This window comes from Lithobates pipiens, unplaced genomic scaffold, assembly GCF_037356315.1.
Source record: "Lithobates pipiens isolate NorthernLeopardFrog02 unplaced genomic scaffold, aLitPip1_a1.2 Scaffold_22, whole genome shotgun sequence".
Taxonomy (NCBI): Eukaryota; Metazoa; Chordata; class Amphibia; order Anura; family Ranidae; genus Lithobates; species Lithobates pipiens.
The window spans coordinates 264,560,830-264,579,514 of record NW_027507784.1 but is presented as its reverse complement, the minus strand read 5'-3'; the positions used below and the strand labels follow the sequence as shown (position 1 = coordinate 264,579,514).

General features: G+C 44.5%; 1 protein-coding gene across 2 annotated transcripts in view; it reads left to right on the top strand.

Annotated features, from left to right (window-relative positions):
- The window catches only part of TECPR1 (tectonin beta-propeller repeat containing 1), a 147,012-nt gene that overhangs the window by 11,853 nt on the left and 116,474 nt on the right, over positions 1-18,685 (top strand). For both annotated transcript variants that reach the window (XM_077449041.1, XM_077449042.1), the window contains exon 3: positions 3,649-3,831. In XM_077449041.1, coding sequence (XP_077305167.1) covers positions 3,649-3,831 — 183 coding nt within the window. The remainder of the gene's footprint in view (positions 1-3,648; positions 3,832-18,685) is intronic.

Here is an 18,685-nt window from a genome sequence, read left to right as displayed (position 1 = left end):
CCCTTGTCTGAGCACGCTACCCGGCCGACCAGGAAAGTGGGGACGAGCGAGCACCCCCCCTCCTGAGCCGTACCAGGCCCCGTGCCCTCAATGCTCTTTTACAGGCGGTGGCCCGGTCTTCTGTCGCCGCCGCCGCCTTCTGTTCTTCTCTTCTTCTCTTCAGATGTTGCCTTGTCGCATCCTCCGCTCACAATGGCATCGATGCGACGCGCAGTGACTTATATAGGAACGTCACCGGATGATGTCCCCGCCCATTATGGTGTCACAGTCCCAGAGGATGCTGGGACTGTGACATCACAATAGGCGGGGACATCATCCGGTGACGTCCCTATATAAGTCGCCGCGCATCGCGTCGGTGCCATTGTGAGCGGAGGATGCGACGAGGCAACATCTGAAGAGAAGAACAGAAGGCGGCGGCGACAGAAGACCTCTTCGGTTCTTCTGCCGGGCCACCGCGCCTTCTTCTAGCTCTTTTACAGGCGGTGGCCCGGCAGAAGAACTGAAGAGGGGGACAAGACCCCCAAAGTCGGAAGAAGAGGGCGGCGGCGAGGAAGAAAGCCGGGCTCCTCTGCTAGTAAAAGAGCTAGAAGAAGATAGCGGAGGAGTCTGGCGAGAAGACCCCCGAAGATGGAAGACACCCGGAGCTGTGCAATAAACTATTTTAACCCTTGTGTGTTGTGTTTTTTTGTACTTTATTTTACAGGTGAATGGGTAGGGGTACATTGTACCCCATACTCAGTCACATAGGGTGGGGGCCGGTATCCGGGGGCCCCCTTATTAAAGGGGGCTCCCGGATTCCGATAAGCCCCCCCGCCCGCAGACCCCGACAACCAACGGCCAGGGTTGTCGGGAAGAGGCCCTTGTCCTCATCAGCATGGGGACAAGGTGCTTTGGGGTGGGGGGGCCTGGTACGGCTCAGGAGGGGGGGGGGCGCTCGCTCGTCCCCCCCCTTTCCTGGCCGGCTGGGTAGCATGCTCGGACAAAGGTCTGATGTGAACCTGGGGGGGACCCCCACGCTGATTTTTTTTGGGCGTTGGAGTTCCCCTTTAAGTCCATACCAGGTGGTGGGGCCAGCGACGTCAAAATGAGCGGACTTTCCTCCGCGTGTGTGGGCGAGTCCGTTCATTTCAAAAGTACGGCGGATAGTCCGGCGTACTTAGTACGCCGTATTAGTCGGCTGAAAAAGTGCCACGTGTGGGCAAGTAGCCCGTTCGGACAGTCCGGCGGTAAGTCCGACGGATAGTCCGCTACGTGTGTACGCGGCATTAGGTGCTCTTAGTGATACTGGTGTTAGGTTTAGAAAGTCTCTAGCACACAAAAAGATTATTTCCAATTATTGTGAAAACATTTCATATTATTCCAGCCACTGTTTTATTGCTGGTTCGACTGTACCAGATGATAAAAAAAAAAAAAAATTGGCCTCCAACCTCTCCTTATAGCCAGTCCAACACACGCCTAAAAGGTATCAGCCTCCAACCTCCCCTCATAGCTGGTCCAACACACGCCTGCAAAAAAACACTGTGGCACTCCTGGAGTCTGAATGGCCCGCCCTTCTGGAGGCTGAACGTGGGCGTCCCACTCTGCTGGAGCCTAAACGTGGGCATCCCACTCTGCTGGAGCCTGAACGGCCCACTCTGCTGGAGCCTGAACGGCCCTTTCTGCTGGAGCTTGAATGGGAATGTAGCACTCTGCTGGAGCCTGTATGGGCATGTAGCACTCTGCTGGAGCCTGTATGGGCATGTAGCACTCTGCTGGAGCCTGTATGGGCATGTAGCACTCTGCTGGAGCCTGTATGGGAATGTAGCACTCTGCAGGAGCCTGTATGGGAATGTAGCACTCTGCTGGAGTCTGAACGTCCCTTTCAATACTGCTCACTGTGGCAGGCCTGCCGTGTGAGCTGTGTCTGCAGTAAATCTCGCCTTCATCTGCAATAAAGAAAGAGGAATTGGATTTAGCATCTTTACCTACATTTCATATATTTTTCTTTATACAGCATCAAATTATGAAGAAAAACGTTTTTAAAGCTCCACTGCCAGGGACAAATAGTAAACCTGACATGACAGTGACCCAGGAAAAACTGTTGTTGTCCTTTGTATAAAAATGCTGGTTGCCTGGCAGTTATGCTGACCCACTAAAATTCCATGATTGGAAGACAACAACAAGTATTTTTAGCAGTATAATAAAACCGCATCTACCAAAACATAGGTAATTGCTGTGGGCACATTGTGTGGGCGGGTAAGCAATTACACGTTGTTGATCATGTGGTGGGGTGTCAGATCATTCTATCAACTGAATATCTATCACAAGGATGCTACCCAGTATTAATATCACAGCTCAAGGACTATCTCTGTTTTTGCATATTGTTTGCACATTGCTACTCTTTGGGTATGTAATATACAACGCACACTTTTTTACCCTTAAAATCAGGGGAAAGTCGCAGGTGCATGTTATACGCCGATCCCGCTGTCTGGAGGAGCGAGCGCTGCTGATATACACATAGCTGAGTATACTGTGTGCTCGGCTCTGCTGGCAGTCATGCCCAGTCCCGCCATTGGACCTGTGTTCTGTCCATCATAGGACCTGGGCCAAGGGGCGGGACTGGGCGGGACTGCGAGAGGAGCCGAGTACACAAGACATCCGTCTCTGTGTATCTCGGCGGCGGTAATTTCTAAATGATAAGGCTGCAATGACACTGGGCGAGGCTGCAGATGGACACTGATAAGGTTAATGTTATTTACTATGCATGGTATAGCAGAGCTGTAAATGACTAAGTAGGTTTCGTAGTTGCTGTCTAATGCTAACCTGACTGCATGGAAGTACATGGGAAAGTCTCAAAACTCCTTTCCCTGGAGGAAAAGATGATGGTCAGGGTCTAGGCACGTTATGTTTTGTGATATATATTTTTTTTCTGCCTTCTACCCCATTACTGCCTGTTGTAATCCATGAATCCCTATGGTTGGGAAAAGGCAAGGTTTTTCTTTACTGTCCTTAATAGCTAAGAACCTCTTGGTGGTGCCATGCAACACAGACAGAGCAAGTCTCCTCATAGGATACTCCTAGTCAACATTGATCTAATGCTCTAGGGCTCATTCCTACTCTCCAGGGCCACTGCAGGGCTTAGTGACTATTCAGCATTTCGGCATGTCTTTCTTTTGTACACTGTTGGACAAGGACAATTATTTTTAGGATATTTAACCTTCACGAAATCCCACTATACCTTTATCCCAGACTGGTTACTTGTTATAATAGATCTGAGATTCTGAATGACTAGGTTTCGGGCTTAGGTATTGGTGATTCCTCCCCTATTTTCAAACCCTTTTTAAGAGAGGAAACAAAGCCATAGTATATTATCTTAAGTGATCCAAATGATGGGAAAGGGTAAAGTAGACTTTTTGTACTATTCACAGAACCCAAATCAATTGCTCAGGTGTCTAAGTACACTGTAGGCAGGTGGATCACGTTCACCTTTTCAGGACACACTGTACATAATTTTAAAAGTCCAACTGCCCAGTGAATTTGGGTCATTTCTTAGGTCTTTGACCTTAGCATGGGCAGAGAATTAGTAGTGTTTTACCACATATCCACCACTAGTGTGAACAAGCCCTAACAGTGATAAATTTACAGTTTTCTTTTTCTCCATGTTTACAGCGCTGGAATCCAGTGGATGGATTCTGTGAAAAGCTTCTTCCCAGTGATCGCTGGCAGTGGAGTGATGTCACTGGTCTGAAACATCAACAACTGGACAGCTTCCAGCTCCCCTCACCACACTGGGAATGGGAGTCTGACTGGTATGTGGATGAGAATATAGGAGGGGAAACAACAGAGAAAGGGGTAAGTGTCAATTTTAGGTGCACATGTTTAATTATAGAACTCTACCCAAAACAGTTTTGTTTTCCTTTTGAGTATGTGTACTTGAAACAAAAGTGGCAGTCCCTCCGATCACTTTAAAACTATAGGAGTAGTAAAGTGACACAAAGTCTAATTAAAATTTAGGATAGTAGCACAGTTGATCCCTTTTGGAAAATAAGGTATTCACATGTCACATTCCATCACATATCCCAGATATTAGGGAATTATTCCTCATTTCAGTGTAGTGGGTGGAACAATGTAAATCTCTCCTTTATGTACATCCAGATATGCTTGTGTCTAACACAGACTAATATAGAGCCGTAGACATAACCATAAGTTATGGTGAAAAGGGACAATGGGTACTCAGGAGTTTTCCAGTAAAGCAGTAGAGCCTTCATGGAACAGAAGGTATTCACCTGTATAATTTCAAAAATAGGGAAAGTATGCCTTATTTTAGGATAGCTGGTGGAGTCAGTGCATATTAATCCATGACACCCTATGGCTAAGTGTACATCAAGAACAGCTAGTGTGTGTGTGTGTGTGTATGTGTATGTGTATATATATATATATATATATGAGTGAGAGAGTATGCGCCTGCACAAAACTAGGAGGCATGGTCACTAATGCCAGAAGTCTGACGGACACAATGGGAGAACTGGAGATGCTACTGTATCAGGAGGAATTCGATTTTGTGGGAATTTCAGAGACCTGGTTCAATAGCTCTCATGATTGGCTGGCAACCATGTAAGGGTATTCCCTATATCACAGGGACAGGGAGGGAAAAAAGGGGGAGGGGTATGCCTGTATATCAAAAATGATATACAGGTGACTGTGAGGGATGACATCACTAATGGAGCAAGGGAAGAGGTGGAATCCTTATGGGTAGATTTACAAAGGGAGGAAACAGAGGTGAAAGTAATACTGGGAGTATGCTATATGCCCCCTAACCGAAGGGGGAGACCTCTTTTCACAGTTTGGAATGGCGGCAAGGATGGGAAGTGTCATTATAATGAGGGATTTTAATTATCCAGACATAGACTGGGTGGAAGGAATTGTGCATTCATCTAAGGCTCACCATTTCCTAAATGTCTTACAGGACAATTTCATGGGTCAGATTGTAAATGCACCAACAAGAAACCATGCGTTACTAGACCTACTGATTACTAACAATACAGACTTGATCGCATATGTAGTAATACAGGGCAACTCGGGAAATAGCGATCACAGGTCAGTTTGTTTCAGCATAAATCTCACAAATAGGAAACATAAGGGGAATACAAAAACACTGAATTTCAATAGAGCTGACTTCCAGAAACTACGCTCCTTGCTAGAAGATACTAAATGGGATAAAATCCTAGGAACAAAGAACACAGAAGGAAAAATTGGTGTGCTTTAGGAGTGTATTAAATAAGTGTATTAGCCAATGCATCCGAAAGGGTAATACATTTAAAAGGGCTAATAAAAGCCCTGGGTGGCTTAACGCCAAACTTAAAAATTCATATAAAGCAAAGGATATGGCCTTCAAAAAATACAAGGCTGAGGGATCATCATCAGCATTCCAACTGTACAAAGAATGCAATAAGAAATGTAATAGTGCAATCAGAGCAGCTAAGATAGAACACGAAAGGCACATAGCGGAGGAGAGTAAGAAAAATCCCAAGAAATTCTTTAAGTACATAAATTGTAAAAGAGGGAGGACAGATCATATTGGTCCTATAAAGAATGATGAAGGGATTCTGGTTACAAAGGATGGTGAGATGGCAAAGGTTTTGAATGTATTCTTCTCCTCAGTCTTCACGAGGGAAACGGGGGGGGGGGGGGGGCTTCAGTAACCAAAACTGCAATATTAGCCTCATGACACATCACAGAAAGTACCCCCATGGTTAGCCGAGGATAAAATCAGAAACAGACTTGAAAAACTTAACACAAATAAGTCTCCAGGATCAGATGGCTTGCATCCGAAGGTCCTTAAGGAACTCCGTCAAGTAATTGCCAGACCGTTGTTCCTAATTTTTAAGAACAGTCTACTGACTAGTATGGTACCAGCTGATTGGAGAAAAGCCAATGTAGCACCAATATTTAAAAAAGGACGAAGATATATCCCTGAGAACTACAGACCAGTTAGTCTAACATCAATATAGTATGCAAGCTCTTGGAGGGGATGATAAGGGACTATATACAAGATTTTAGTAATGAAAATGGTATCATTAGCAGTAATCGGCATGGTTTCATGAAGAATTGTTCTTGCCAGTGTTATGGAAATTTTATAAGCTTCTCTTTATAAGCAAATAATTCCGTTGTGCTGAAAAGCACAATTTACAGCTCTCTTGTATAATGCCGGGAAAGCACGCTTGTATATCTCCAAGTAACATAGACAGACGCTGGTATCACATTGAGCTTAGCCAAATCCTCTCTAGCATGATCTGCTGCTTTTATTTATACTGTAAACATGAATAACAAAGGCAGGTGTTGGCTTCAGAATCAGCCAATCAGACACTTGTATTCTTTCAAAAGAACAATTCACACACATGTATATATTCAAATATAATTCCAGTAGTGTCAAGTGCAGACAGTTATGTGCAGAGCCATACGGCCAGCTTCTTGTTGAGACAATTTGAACACTACTCTGAACAAGATTGTGTGCACATTCCCACCGCTACCAATGACGTGAGCCGTACTCTATCATGGCTCAGTGGGCCAGAATTTTCGTATGTTTATGCTATGGTTCCCATGTACGCAGATCTGTTTGCTAGGAGCATTAATGCAATCACCATGAGGTAAACAAACATCCCTAAAAGAGCAAGCAGATCTGCCATGTCCACGGGAAGGTTTCCGCAGCCAATGGTCTTCCACCAACGTCTGTATGTGCAATACACTCGCATGAGCATATTGCAGCAAAACTGACACTTGGGAACATCTGACAACATACAGAATTTCCACAACACCAGACAAATCTATTAACCTTCTGAGGAGGTGAGCTGCCATCTAGATGAAGGAAGGCCTGTAGACGTAGTGTATCTGGATTTTGCAAAGGCATTTGATACTGTTCCCCACAAACGTTTACTATGCAAGCTAATGTTTGTCGGAATGGACCAAAGGGTGAGTACCTGGATTGATAACTGGCTACAAGGGTGAGTTCAGAGGGTAGTATTAAATAAGGAGTACTCAGAATGGTACAATGTGGAAAGCGGGGTTATTTCCTGGGACCAATCCTATTTAATGTGTTCATAAATTACCTGGAGGATGGGATAAACAGCTCAATCTCAGTATTTACGGAGGATACTAAGCTAAGCAGGACAATGGCTTCTCCGCAGCATGTGGTAACCTTGTAAGAAGATCTGAACAAATTAATGGGGTGGGCAACTACATGGCAAATGAGGTTTAATATAGAAAAATGTAAAATAATGCATTTAGGTGGCAAAAGCATAAATGCAATCTACTCACTGGGGGGGGGGGGGACCTCTGGGGGAATCTAGGATGGAAAAGGACATGGGGGTCCTAGTATATGACAGGCTCGGCAGCGGAATGCAATGCCAAGCTGCTGCAAGCAAAGCCAATAGAATATTGGCATGCATTAAAAAGGGAATTAACTCCAGAGATAAAACAATAATTCTCCCGCTCTACAAGACTCTGGTCTGGCCGCACCTGGAGGATGCCATCCAGTTCTGGGCTCCAGTCCTCAGGAAGGATGTCCTGGAAATGGACAGAGTACAGAGAAGGGCAACAAAGCTAATAAAGTGACTGGAGGATCTTAGTTATGAGGAAAGATTACAAGCACTGAACTTATTCTCTCTGGAGAAGAGACGCTTGAGGGGATATTATTTCAATGTACAAATACCGTACTGGTGACTCCACAATAGAGATAAAACTTTTCTGCGAAAATGGCATTTAAAAAGACTTCTGGCTATTCACTAAAATTAGAGGAAAAGCGATTTAACTGGAAACTGCGTAGAGGGTTCTTTACGGTAAGAGCGGAAAGAATATGTAATTCTCTTCCACAAGCAGTGGTTTCAGCAGGGAGCATACATAATTTCAAAAAAAACTATTAGATATTCACCTAAATGATCACAACATACAGGGATATACAATGTTATATTGACATAAAAGCGCACACACAGGTTGGACTTGATGGATTTGTGTCTTTTTTTCAACTTTACCAACTATGTAACATAAATGTAATATAGCTTATTATAGAACCACTTATTCCACACTGCATACAGCCATTGTAGCTTTGTTGACCAACATTAGTGCAGTGTATGGAAACAATGAGTCTGGTTTACTAAGGAATTTGAGAATGTTTACACCATAAATTGTGTGAAGGTTTACTTCAATTCATGTGAAGAGAAAATCCCTGGTTACATACTTAATCTGCACATGATTGGATAATTGAAGTAAATTATCATACAATTTATTGTGTGAAAATTTTTCATATCCTTTAGTAAATCAGCCTAGTAGTCTTCTGTGGAGTAGGGCCAATATGTTTAGGTTAAAAATATAATTTTTTTGCTGAATGAATATGGGAGTACACATGTGGATTTGGTACAGACACACAATGGGATTGTTCAGCTGCCTTGAGTGAGTCTGGGATTCTGGTGTGTTGCTGTACCCTTATTTTATCACAAATATGTGATAGCTTATGTTTTTGGGGTTGTATTCGATATGTTCAAAGAGAGATCACACAACTACTTGCAAGTATAACATTTAAAAGTAATGACAGATAAAAAATAATATTAGAAAATATAGCAAGAATACTTAACTAAATAAGCTGTTTTGCCATGGAGTCCTGCCCGCTTTTGATATGGCGTGGCACAGGTGATAATAGATACATGCAAAAGTTATCGCTGTAGTCTATATATAGGACTTGTATGTAAGGAAATGGTAAACTACCACTGCAGACAACAATATGGCCTTTTAAGGACTGGGTCCGTTTGCAGTGATATTCCTTTGGTATGAAGTCAGCTAAGGTAACCAGGATTTCCAGGCTTTCTTGAGACAACTTTAATAAGGAAATTTGAAATATGGAATTCCCCCATCAACGTTTTGAGGTGGGAAAGGCTACTTCCAAGGTATGCCTGCTCTCAGTATATTCATAGCTATATACAGCATGGGGGGGATTTACTAAAACTGAGGCAGCTGTACATAATGACCAATCCGCATGTAACTTCAACTTGTTCACTTAAGCTTTTTCAATAAAACCTAGAAGATGATTGGTTATTATGCAGAGCTACACCAGTTTTAGTAAATCTCCCCCTATGTACCAGAGAATTTAGAATTGAGGCCCGTGCACACAATCAGAAAATCGGACAAAAAATACTGCTTTCAAAGTGATCGTACGATAATCTGTTAGTACACAGCTTTCGTCTGAAATTATCTGATCATTTATCCGATAATCTAATTTTATTGTGTTTACCAGGCTTTAGGGACCACACTTTGCAGTGGAATCTTGATGTGTCATTGGCTTCACATACATTTTCTTTAATTAGGCTTTTTGCACTTACTATCTGGATAATTGTTGTATTGTTTTATTTGTTACATAGATAGTTACAGAGTTAGTCAGGTTGAAAAAAGACACAAGTCCATCTAGTTCAACAATAAAAATAAATAAATAAAAAATAACATCAAACAATCCCATATTCCCAATCCTTTACCCACAGTCAATCCAGAGGAAAGCGAAAAAACCCCAGCAAAGCATGATTCAATTTGCTACAGCAAGGAAAAAATTCCTTCCTGACCCCCAAGAGGCAATCGGATTTTCCCTGGATCAACTTTACCTATAAATGTTAGTACCCAGTTATATTATGTACATTTAGGAAAGTATCCAGGCCTTTTTTAAAGCAATCTGCTGAGCTTGCCAGAACCACCTCTAGAGGGAGTCTATTCCACATTTTCACAGCTCTTACTGTGAAGAAACCTTTCTGTATTTGGAGATTAAATCTCTTTTCCTCTAGGCCAGGGGTAGGGAACCTTGGCTCTCCAGCTGTTTTGAAACTACAAGTCCCATGAGACATTGCAAGACCCTAACAATAACAGGCAGGACTCCTAGAGGCAGAGTCATGATGGGATTTGTAGTTTCAAAACAGCTGCAGAGCCAAGGTTCCCTACCCCTGCTCTAGGCGTAAAGAGTCCTCTGTCTTGACCTTAAAGCGAATAACTCAACATCAAGTCCACTATATGGATCCACTATATATTTGTACACATTGAGCATATCCTCCCTTCCTCTCCTCTTCTCAAGAGAATAAATTCAGTTCCTCTAATCTTTCCTCATAGCTGAGCTCCTCCATGACTCTTATCAGTTTGGTTGCCCTGCAGTTTCTCCAGTTCCCTGATATCCTTTTTGAGAACTGGTGCCAAAAACTGAACTGCATATTCCAGATGAGGTCCTACTAATGATTTGTACAGGGGCAAAATGATATCTCTCTCTGGAGTCCATACCTCTCAATAAAAGAAAGGACTTTGCTCGCTTTAGAAACTGTAGCTTGGAATTGCATGCTGTTGTTGAGCTTATGATCTACCAAAACTCCCAGATCCTTCTGCACTATGGATTCCCCCAGTTGTACTCCCCCTAGTATGCATGATGCTTGCATATTCTTAGTCCCCAAGTGCATAACTTTACATTTATCAACATTAAACCTCATCTGCCACAGTCACCCATTTAGACGTTATTCTACTGCATAGTTTGGTGTCAACTGCAAAGACTGAAATGGTACTTTTAATCCCAGACCCAATATCCTTTATAAAGATATTAAAAAGTAAGGGTCCCAACACTGAACCTTGGGGTGTCTTTTAGCCAGTTTTCTATCCATTTACAAACTGATATTTCCAAGCCTGTAGACTTTATCTTACACATTAGTCATGTGTGGGGAACTGTGTCAAACTCTTTTGCAAAATCTAAGTATACCACGTCCACAGCCACCCCTTTGTCCAAGGTTTTACTACTGCTTCATAAAAATAAATCGGATTTCTTTGACAAATTCTGTCTTTCGTGAATCCATGCTGTCTGTTGCTTAAAATATTTTCCAGCAAGAACTCATCTATGTGGTCTTTTTTATTAAACTCTCCAGTATCTTCCCGACTAGAGAAGTTAAACTAACAGGTCTTTAGTTACTTGGTAAAGACTTTGCTCCCTTTTTAAATATAGGCACAACATTGGCCCTGCGCCAATCCAGTGGTACCATTCCTGTCATTAATGAGTCCCTAAAAATTAGAAACGGTGGCTTTGAAATGACAGAGCTCAATTCTTTTAGGATCTGTGGGTGGATGCCATCTGGTCCAGGTGCTTTATCGACCTTCAATCTGTCTAAATATTTCGGACCATATCACTTTTGAGCCATTGTGGATCATCTGGGGCTGTGTCAATACAATCCCAATTATGGACTTGAGCTCCCCCATGCTTCTTTGTATACACAGAAATGAAGAATGTATTTAATAAATTTGCTTTTTCTTTGTCCACAGTCACCCACTCTAGATTACTTTGTAAAGGGCCTACATGCTCAGACCTGACCTTTTTACTATTAATATATTTGAAGAATGTTTTGGGGTTTGTCCTACTATCATTTGCAATCTGTTGTTCGTTTTGAATTTTTGTGTCCACGATTTACTTCCTGTTTGTATACACATACACTATATTGTCAAAAATATTAGGACACCTGACTTTAGTGGCCTCCCAGCCTTAGTCCGTAGCGTTCAATATTGAGTTGGTACAACCTTTGCCACTGTAAGAGCTTCAACTCTTCTAGGAAGGCTGTCCACAAGGTTTAGGAGTGTGTCTATGGGAATGTTTCGCCTGGCTCAAAGTCTCTGGTCTATTTTATCCAAAAGATGTTCTATTGGGTCAAGTTCCTCCACCCCAAACTCATTCATCCATGTCTTTATGGACCTTGGATGAGTCTCTGTGCCTCGGTCCATGCACCCGTCACTGTGTATCTATCAAACACTGCTGTGGGGGAGAGTCCATACATCTAATGAATGTCAGTTTATTTATATGTGCTGCCTGCATGCAGCTTATTGCTAGTACTCAAAAATAAATGGCTCTTCACACTGTATGGGGCAGTACGCCCATGTGACCAAGCCCTTAATCAAATATAAATTCACAAGCACTTCAATTAGCTGCTCCTCGAGTCAACTATGATCTACAAATATTTCTCCAAGTCTTTCCTCAAGTATAGATAATGAATAGTGTGCATAGTATAACTACATAATATTTTTACAAAGATTAAAAGAACATTACCCACGTACTCTTGTGCACGAGACATTAGTTTGATGAAATTCCTAAAGGACTTGTATCCCTCCCTGTATGCCTTCCTCACTGAGTTGATGCAAATTTCATACAATCTTACACCTTCTTTACACAAATAAAAACAAATCAAAGTCTTAGTTTAAGACTGTGCTCACACTTGCGGTGCAGATCAGGCATCGCATTTGATTTGCATCACATTGCTGCGCAGATCACATGCGATGTCTGTGCAATGCAAATTCAGCCATACAAACTGTTTGGCTGAAATTGCTTCGCATTCGCACCAAAATGGTGCAGGACCCTTTTTTTGGTCTGCACTGGAATTGGATTGCATGGGTAAACACCCATGCTATCCGATTCCTGCACCATTCAACAGTTCACACTCTGCTCCAATCTGTGAACCGATCTGGGGGAGTCGTTAATTTTACATTGACACCTGCAGCAGTTCAGAGATGTCAGTGTGAATCCCTCTGGTTCCCTCATCGCAAATACGTGAACCAGGACTAAACCTTTTGGTGGTATTTTATCTTGCCTGTGGATCCACGGGACCTCTCTCCATTTGAGCATTAAACCCTCACTCACACTAGTGCGATTTGACAGTTCCAAATTGCATGACAAGTCGCACCCCATTGTTGGCAATGGAACCATTCAAATTGCCGCGACGCAAGTCGCAGGATCTTTGAAAAGGGTTCCTGCGCTCCTTTTTTACGGTTCCATTGCAAATTGCGTAGATCTCTGTTAACTGCAAATAAATCGGAGGTGCAAATCGCACTGATTTGCGGCACCAGTGTGAACCAGAGCTTATTGTCTGCCAGCCCTCCACCCCATAATGTGAGTGTGAATGTTCTGTAAAACAAAATATCTGCCCTCTGGTTATTTGTCTTCCCTATATAATATCTGTAGTGTGTGATGTGCTCTTTCACTTTTTCAGTGGTTTTGCCTACATACAGTAAATAAAGCCACATGAGCATTTGATGATTATTAATTACGTAATCAGTCTGACAAGACTAGTATCCATTAATGATAATCGGGTATCCTTATATGCACATGATTAAATTACTTTCCTTTCATCATATTCTTACAATGAATGCAATGCAAACAGGGAAATAGATGCAATGTTTTTACTGCCAAAAAATGTTTTCTCTGCCTGGCTTTTTTGTGTAAATGATCTGCTCTGGTGACATCTTCTGAATGTTTGTAAAGGTACACATTGAAACTAGTTTGTAAATTATGTCAGTTTTTTTTAATTTTTTATTATGACCCGCTCTGAAAAAGGATGTTAATGTGATGCAAATATAATCCATATTTTTATTACTTCTGTATTGCTATCTAATCTTTCTTCTTCTTTTTTAATCTTTGTTTCTTCCCTAACCACAGTTTCTGAGTAACGCTTAGCTACCAGTTTTTTTTTTTCCGTTTCTCTAAAATGTGATTAACACTAACTATTGTTTTCACTTGTTTAACCTGGCACCTAGGTACCTAAAAGTTTTGAACTCCTAAAATGCAGTAATTAGTTCTGATATGTTGGTTTAGTGAATATATCACTCTCTATATCATCACAACTGTGTCAGCATTATAGTTTCCCTTGAAGGGCCAGTTAAGTCTGTAAGACTAGATGTGCAGAGCACACCTCTCACTTACATCAGATGTCAAGAGCCCTCCCACCATCAGAAGTCAAGAGACCCCCACCCCACATGACAGTACACCCCCCCCCCCCTTACCTTGTGCTGCTGCCAGGTAAAAGCTAGGGCAGAGCTGGGAAGCAGAAAGTACAGGGTCTGGACCAGAACCACAGGAGGGCTGGCATCAGCTGCCAGAGACTTGAATGCTGAGAAAAAGGTGGGGGGGGGGGGGGGTGAGAGGGTGCGGAGACTGCACAGAGAGGTGCAGGATATGTAGGAGTTCTGTCCTCTCTGCTGCCGCCTGCTGAGACAGGGGGCAGATACCAGCCTCTCCTTTGCTGCATGGAGAAGCACAGGATCTAGCGGAAGAGTTTGGTCCTCCTCTTTTGCTGGCTACTGCAAGATGGTAGTAGAGATGAGGCGGGCTCCATAGCTGCAAGAGAGGTGCAACGGGCAAGATGAAATGGCCTGGTGGGCCGGATTTGGCCCTTGGGCCTTGTGTTTGACACGTGCTCTATATGATCTCTCTTGGTTTAAATGCTGGTTTCCAAAAAATAAAATGGATTTATGAGTTGCAATTTGATTAAACCACAAACTGGGGCAAGCTGTATAGAACTATGCATCCAATTCCTCTAGCTCCGCATGTTTCCTCACAATATAGCGAAAATATTGCCTGTAAATTAGTACCAACAAAGACAGTTCTGGGGTGTCAGAATTTTCTCAACCTCAGTCATGTTCATTAAAACATTTGTTTATTGCGTGCCAACCTGCAAGCCCATCGTCCTTCCTCTGAGCACCATAACATTTTTAATAATTCAATATAAAAAATTATTTCAAGGGCCATTTTTAGAAAATTCATCAGAAATGTAACTTCAGATGGAGGAAATCATTCGCAACCTTCTAGCAGTTATTTATAAGGCTGTAGGCCTAATGTGTGATTATTATTTTTTTTTTTTTTTTTTATGTGACCGGACTTGCAGTGTCCCAAGTAACAACTGTGGATTTGGGAGGAATCGCCAAATATTAAATTTTTGCCCAAAAATCTGAAGTGTACCTGATGTGTATTAACATACCGTATAAGTATTTATCTAAAGGGGAACAAAATAAATCCACGCTTGATAGCATGGACTTCCCTGTGGAAGAAATGGAACTAATGCAGCCTGGGTCAGGTATAAACAGTCCAGATAGGTTCTATTACAGAAATATTTTAAGATTTCCATTGCCTTTCTAGGTCAGAAGGTAGCTGAGGACATCAGCTATCAGGATCAATATTTAATGGGGCTCCTTTAGGTCTATTGGTGAACCCCTTTTCATTTTTACCCTTCAATCAAACTGTTTGGCTATGGGGGCGTGGCCGGGATGTGAACAAGAGCAGACGTGTGACTGCTGAGCTCTGCTCCACCGCTTATCCTGTCGACTTCCAGCGCTATTTTTTCATCGCACAGCCTCTCCCCCTGACACCCTGGGGCGGAAGAAAACCTCCGGTACCCCGCGGCCCTCTCCGCAGCCCCCGGGAAGGCTCCGTTCGTCCGCAGCAGGTGAGGCCCGGTCCGCGGCGGCCATTTTCCCCACGAGGTCCCCCGTCGCCACGATGTCTGTCGGCTCCCAGGCAGCTGCTGATCCTCCTCCATCCCAGGCAGATTCCCACGCTGAGCTCCTAGCAGCGATCAAGGAGGGCAGGGATTCGGTGATGGTGAAAATTGACCACCTGGTGGCCGATGTGAGCCTCATTAGGCATGACATGGACAAATTTAGGGCCCGGTTTACAGAGGCTGAAGGCCACATATCGCAGCTAGAGGACAACACCAGAGCTGATTCCCGGGACCTCCGTGCATTACAGTTGCAAGTTAAAACCTTACAGGAGAAGTCCATAGATACTGAGAATAGGCTCAGGAGGAATAATATCCGTGTCATAGGCCTCCCAGAGAAGGCAGAGGGTGCGAGGCCTGCTGAATTCACTGAGGCCTTCCTCAAGACGCTTCTGGATTTGCCTGATCTGCCTCCTACATTCATTGTGGAGAGGGCGCACAGACTCCCCCCTACTCCCCCTGTCCCTGGGGCTCCACCGCGGCCGTTTCTATTTAGGCTGTTAAACTACAGGGACCGGGATAGAGTCTTGATGGCGGCTAGAGAAAAGCGAGATCTACTCTTTAATGGGGCCAAGATAATGCTTTTTCCTGGCTACTCCCCTAAAGTGCAACACCGTAGGCGCTCCTTTACTGAGGTCAGGAAGCGCCTGCGCCATGAGGGCCTTAAGTATAGCCTCCTGTATCCCAGTAAACTTCGGGTGATTGCTGATGATCGTGCACACTTTTTCATGGACCCAGAGGCCGCCTTGTCCTGGTTGGATGGCCGCAGATGAGCTGCACCACACTACGGATGTCATCTGCACCTCTACAATGCCTGCCTGGTGCTCTACTCCTTCTTTGATTCCCCTGCTGGATCCTTGCCAGGTGGCTGTTGCACCTGCTGACTTTCATCTTTCATCCTGCCTGAACAAGGGGATCGGAGTGCTACCACCTACCATGTGCCTGCTTCGGCACCTACGCCCCTGAGTCTTTATTTTTCTATTCCTGCACACCTGGCTGTGATGCCACTATTAATCTGCTGGGCACTTTTGCAGGAGCGGGCCTACTCAGCAGACTGCGGAAGACACGCGCACACTACTACAAGCAAGTACTGCCACTGCGGCGTGACTGCCGCCCCCCACACCCCCCCCCCCCCCTCACCCTAGTCTTTTTGTCCCCCCCCCCCTTTTTTCTTTATGTATTTTTTGATTTTTGTTTTTTCCCTTTTCTGGTCAGTGCCATGTGTCTTTGACCAGTGGAACTAGAGCGAACACTGACGGTGCAGGGTCCCAGTTGGAGACGCTTGCACCTGTTAGATAGAACTTTCTTTTGTTTGGGGACAAACTATTCCCGGACCCTCCCCCCGTTTTTTCTTTTTAGGGGGAGCGATGGGATATAGTAGGAAAGGCACTCTGTGCCTGGGTAGTTTGGAGCCTGTTTGGGCCTCCACAGTTCTATGTGCAACTGCATTTGTTTGTTTGTGTTTTATGTTGTGTATCAGTGCTGACGGTATTATCTGCAATGTAATTATGATCTTGCTGCTCACAGGGTGCCCCTGGATGGGCCTCCCCCGATTCTCCTGCTCCCCCTTTCTTTATATACCAAATGGCTAGCCAGGTCTCGGACTCATTTACTGTCCTCTCCTGGAATGTTAGAGGCCTGAACTCTAAATTCAAGAGAGCCCTACTCTTCCAATATTTGAAAACCCATTCCCCCCAGCTTATCCTTCTCCAGGAAACTCACCTTTTGGGCAGCAAGGTCCTCACTCTCAAGAAACCCTGGATACAGCGGGGTATACATGCCACTTACTCCACTTACGCCAGGGGGGTGTCAATCCTTATCCACAGGAATTTCCCGTGTGTTATTGAAGAGGTCCGCACGGACCCCCTGGGGAAGTTTGTGATTTTAGTGTTTACCCTATATTCTCAAAGATATATTTTTGTGAATCTCTACATTCCCCCCCCCCCCCTTCTCATCCACATTACTGTATGATGTTTTAGACAAAATTTCACCTTTCTGTCCTGGGCGGGTGCTGGTGATGGGGGACTTCAATGCCACCCTGTCTCCAGACCTGGACAGGCCTTTGCCTGCTAAGAGGCAGTGTCTGGAGCTCTCCGGATGGGCTCGGGCGGTTGGTTTGGAGGAGGTCTGGAGGTGGAGGCACCCTGACAAGAGGGCGTATTCTTGTTTTTCAGCCTCTTACAAGACGGCATCCCGGATTGACTTGGCCTTCTCCAACCCCGCACTGTTAGCGGATGTGTTGGAGGCGTCATATCTCCCCAGTGGACTGTCTGACCATTGCCCGCTGGCGGTGGTGCTTCGCTCCCTGGCCTCCCGTAACGCGACACTTTGGCGGCTGGGTGCACACTGGGTTTCGCATCCTGACCTGTCCGACAAATTGCCGGAACATCTGGCGGAATTTTGGGAGGTGAATGTGGGGTCCTCTTCCCCTGCAACTGTTTGGGATGCTTTTAAGGCTTACGCAAGGGGCCAATATATTTCCTGTATTGCTGATATTAAGAAAAAACAGACGGGTATGACTCTCTCCTTACAACAAGCCGTTGATAATTGTAATGCCACTTACACGGCGAACCCCGACCCTGTGAATTTTGACTTACTAATGGCAGCTCAGAGGGACTTGCAGCTACACTTGACGGAAATTACCAGACTTGACATGTATAAGGGGAAACAGCGGGTATTCGAACAGGGAGATAGGAATGGACGTCTGTTGGCGATGATGGCTCAACATGACCGACCACTCACTCTGGTATCTGCTTTGCAGACCCCGGATGGAGACACCGTGACCTCCCCCTCGGACATACTGCGGACTTTCAGCGACTTTTATGAAAAGTTATACTCCTCGGGTCTCCCCACCGATTTTCGACCCGAGTCACTTCATACCTTATTGGACCAGCTGGCGCTGGGATGGCTCTCGGACTCGGAAAGGGAGACCCTGGTCCGACCTTTTACGGCGCTGGAGGTCCTGGGGGCTATTAGTTCTTTTCCCCCAGGTAAGGCTCCGGGGCCGGATGGACTTCCGATGGCCTTCTACAAGGCCCACGGGACTCTTCTAGCGCCCCTACTGGCTCAGCTCTATACTGCCTGTCTGACTGCTGGTGCATTGCCTGCCTCCATGTACCATGCCCATTTAACATTGATTCACAAAGCCCCTAAAGACCCCACTTTGTGTGCCTCCTATAGGCCCATAGCCTTACTGAACTCTGATTTTAAAATATTGACCAAGCTTTTGGCCTGTAGACTTTACCCCATGCTCCCCTCGGTGATAGACTCGGACCAAACTGGTTTTATGCCCCGTAGGTCTACGGACATTAACCTCAGGAGACTCTTTACTAACATTCACGCCCACCATTTGAACGTGGGAACCCGAGTGGTGGCCTCCTTGGATGTCGAGA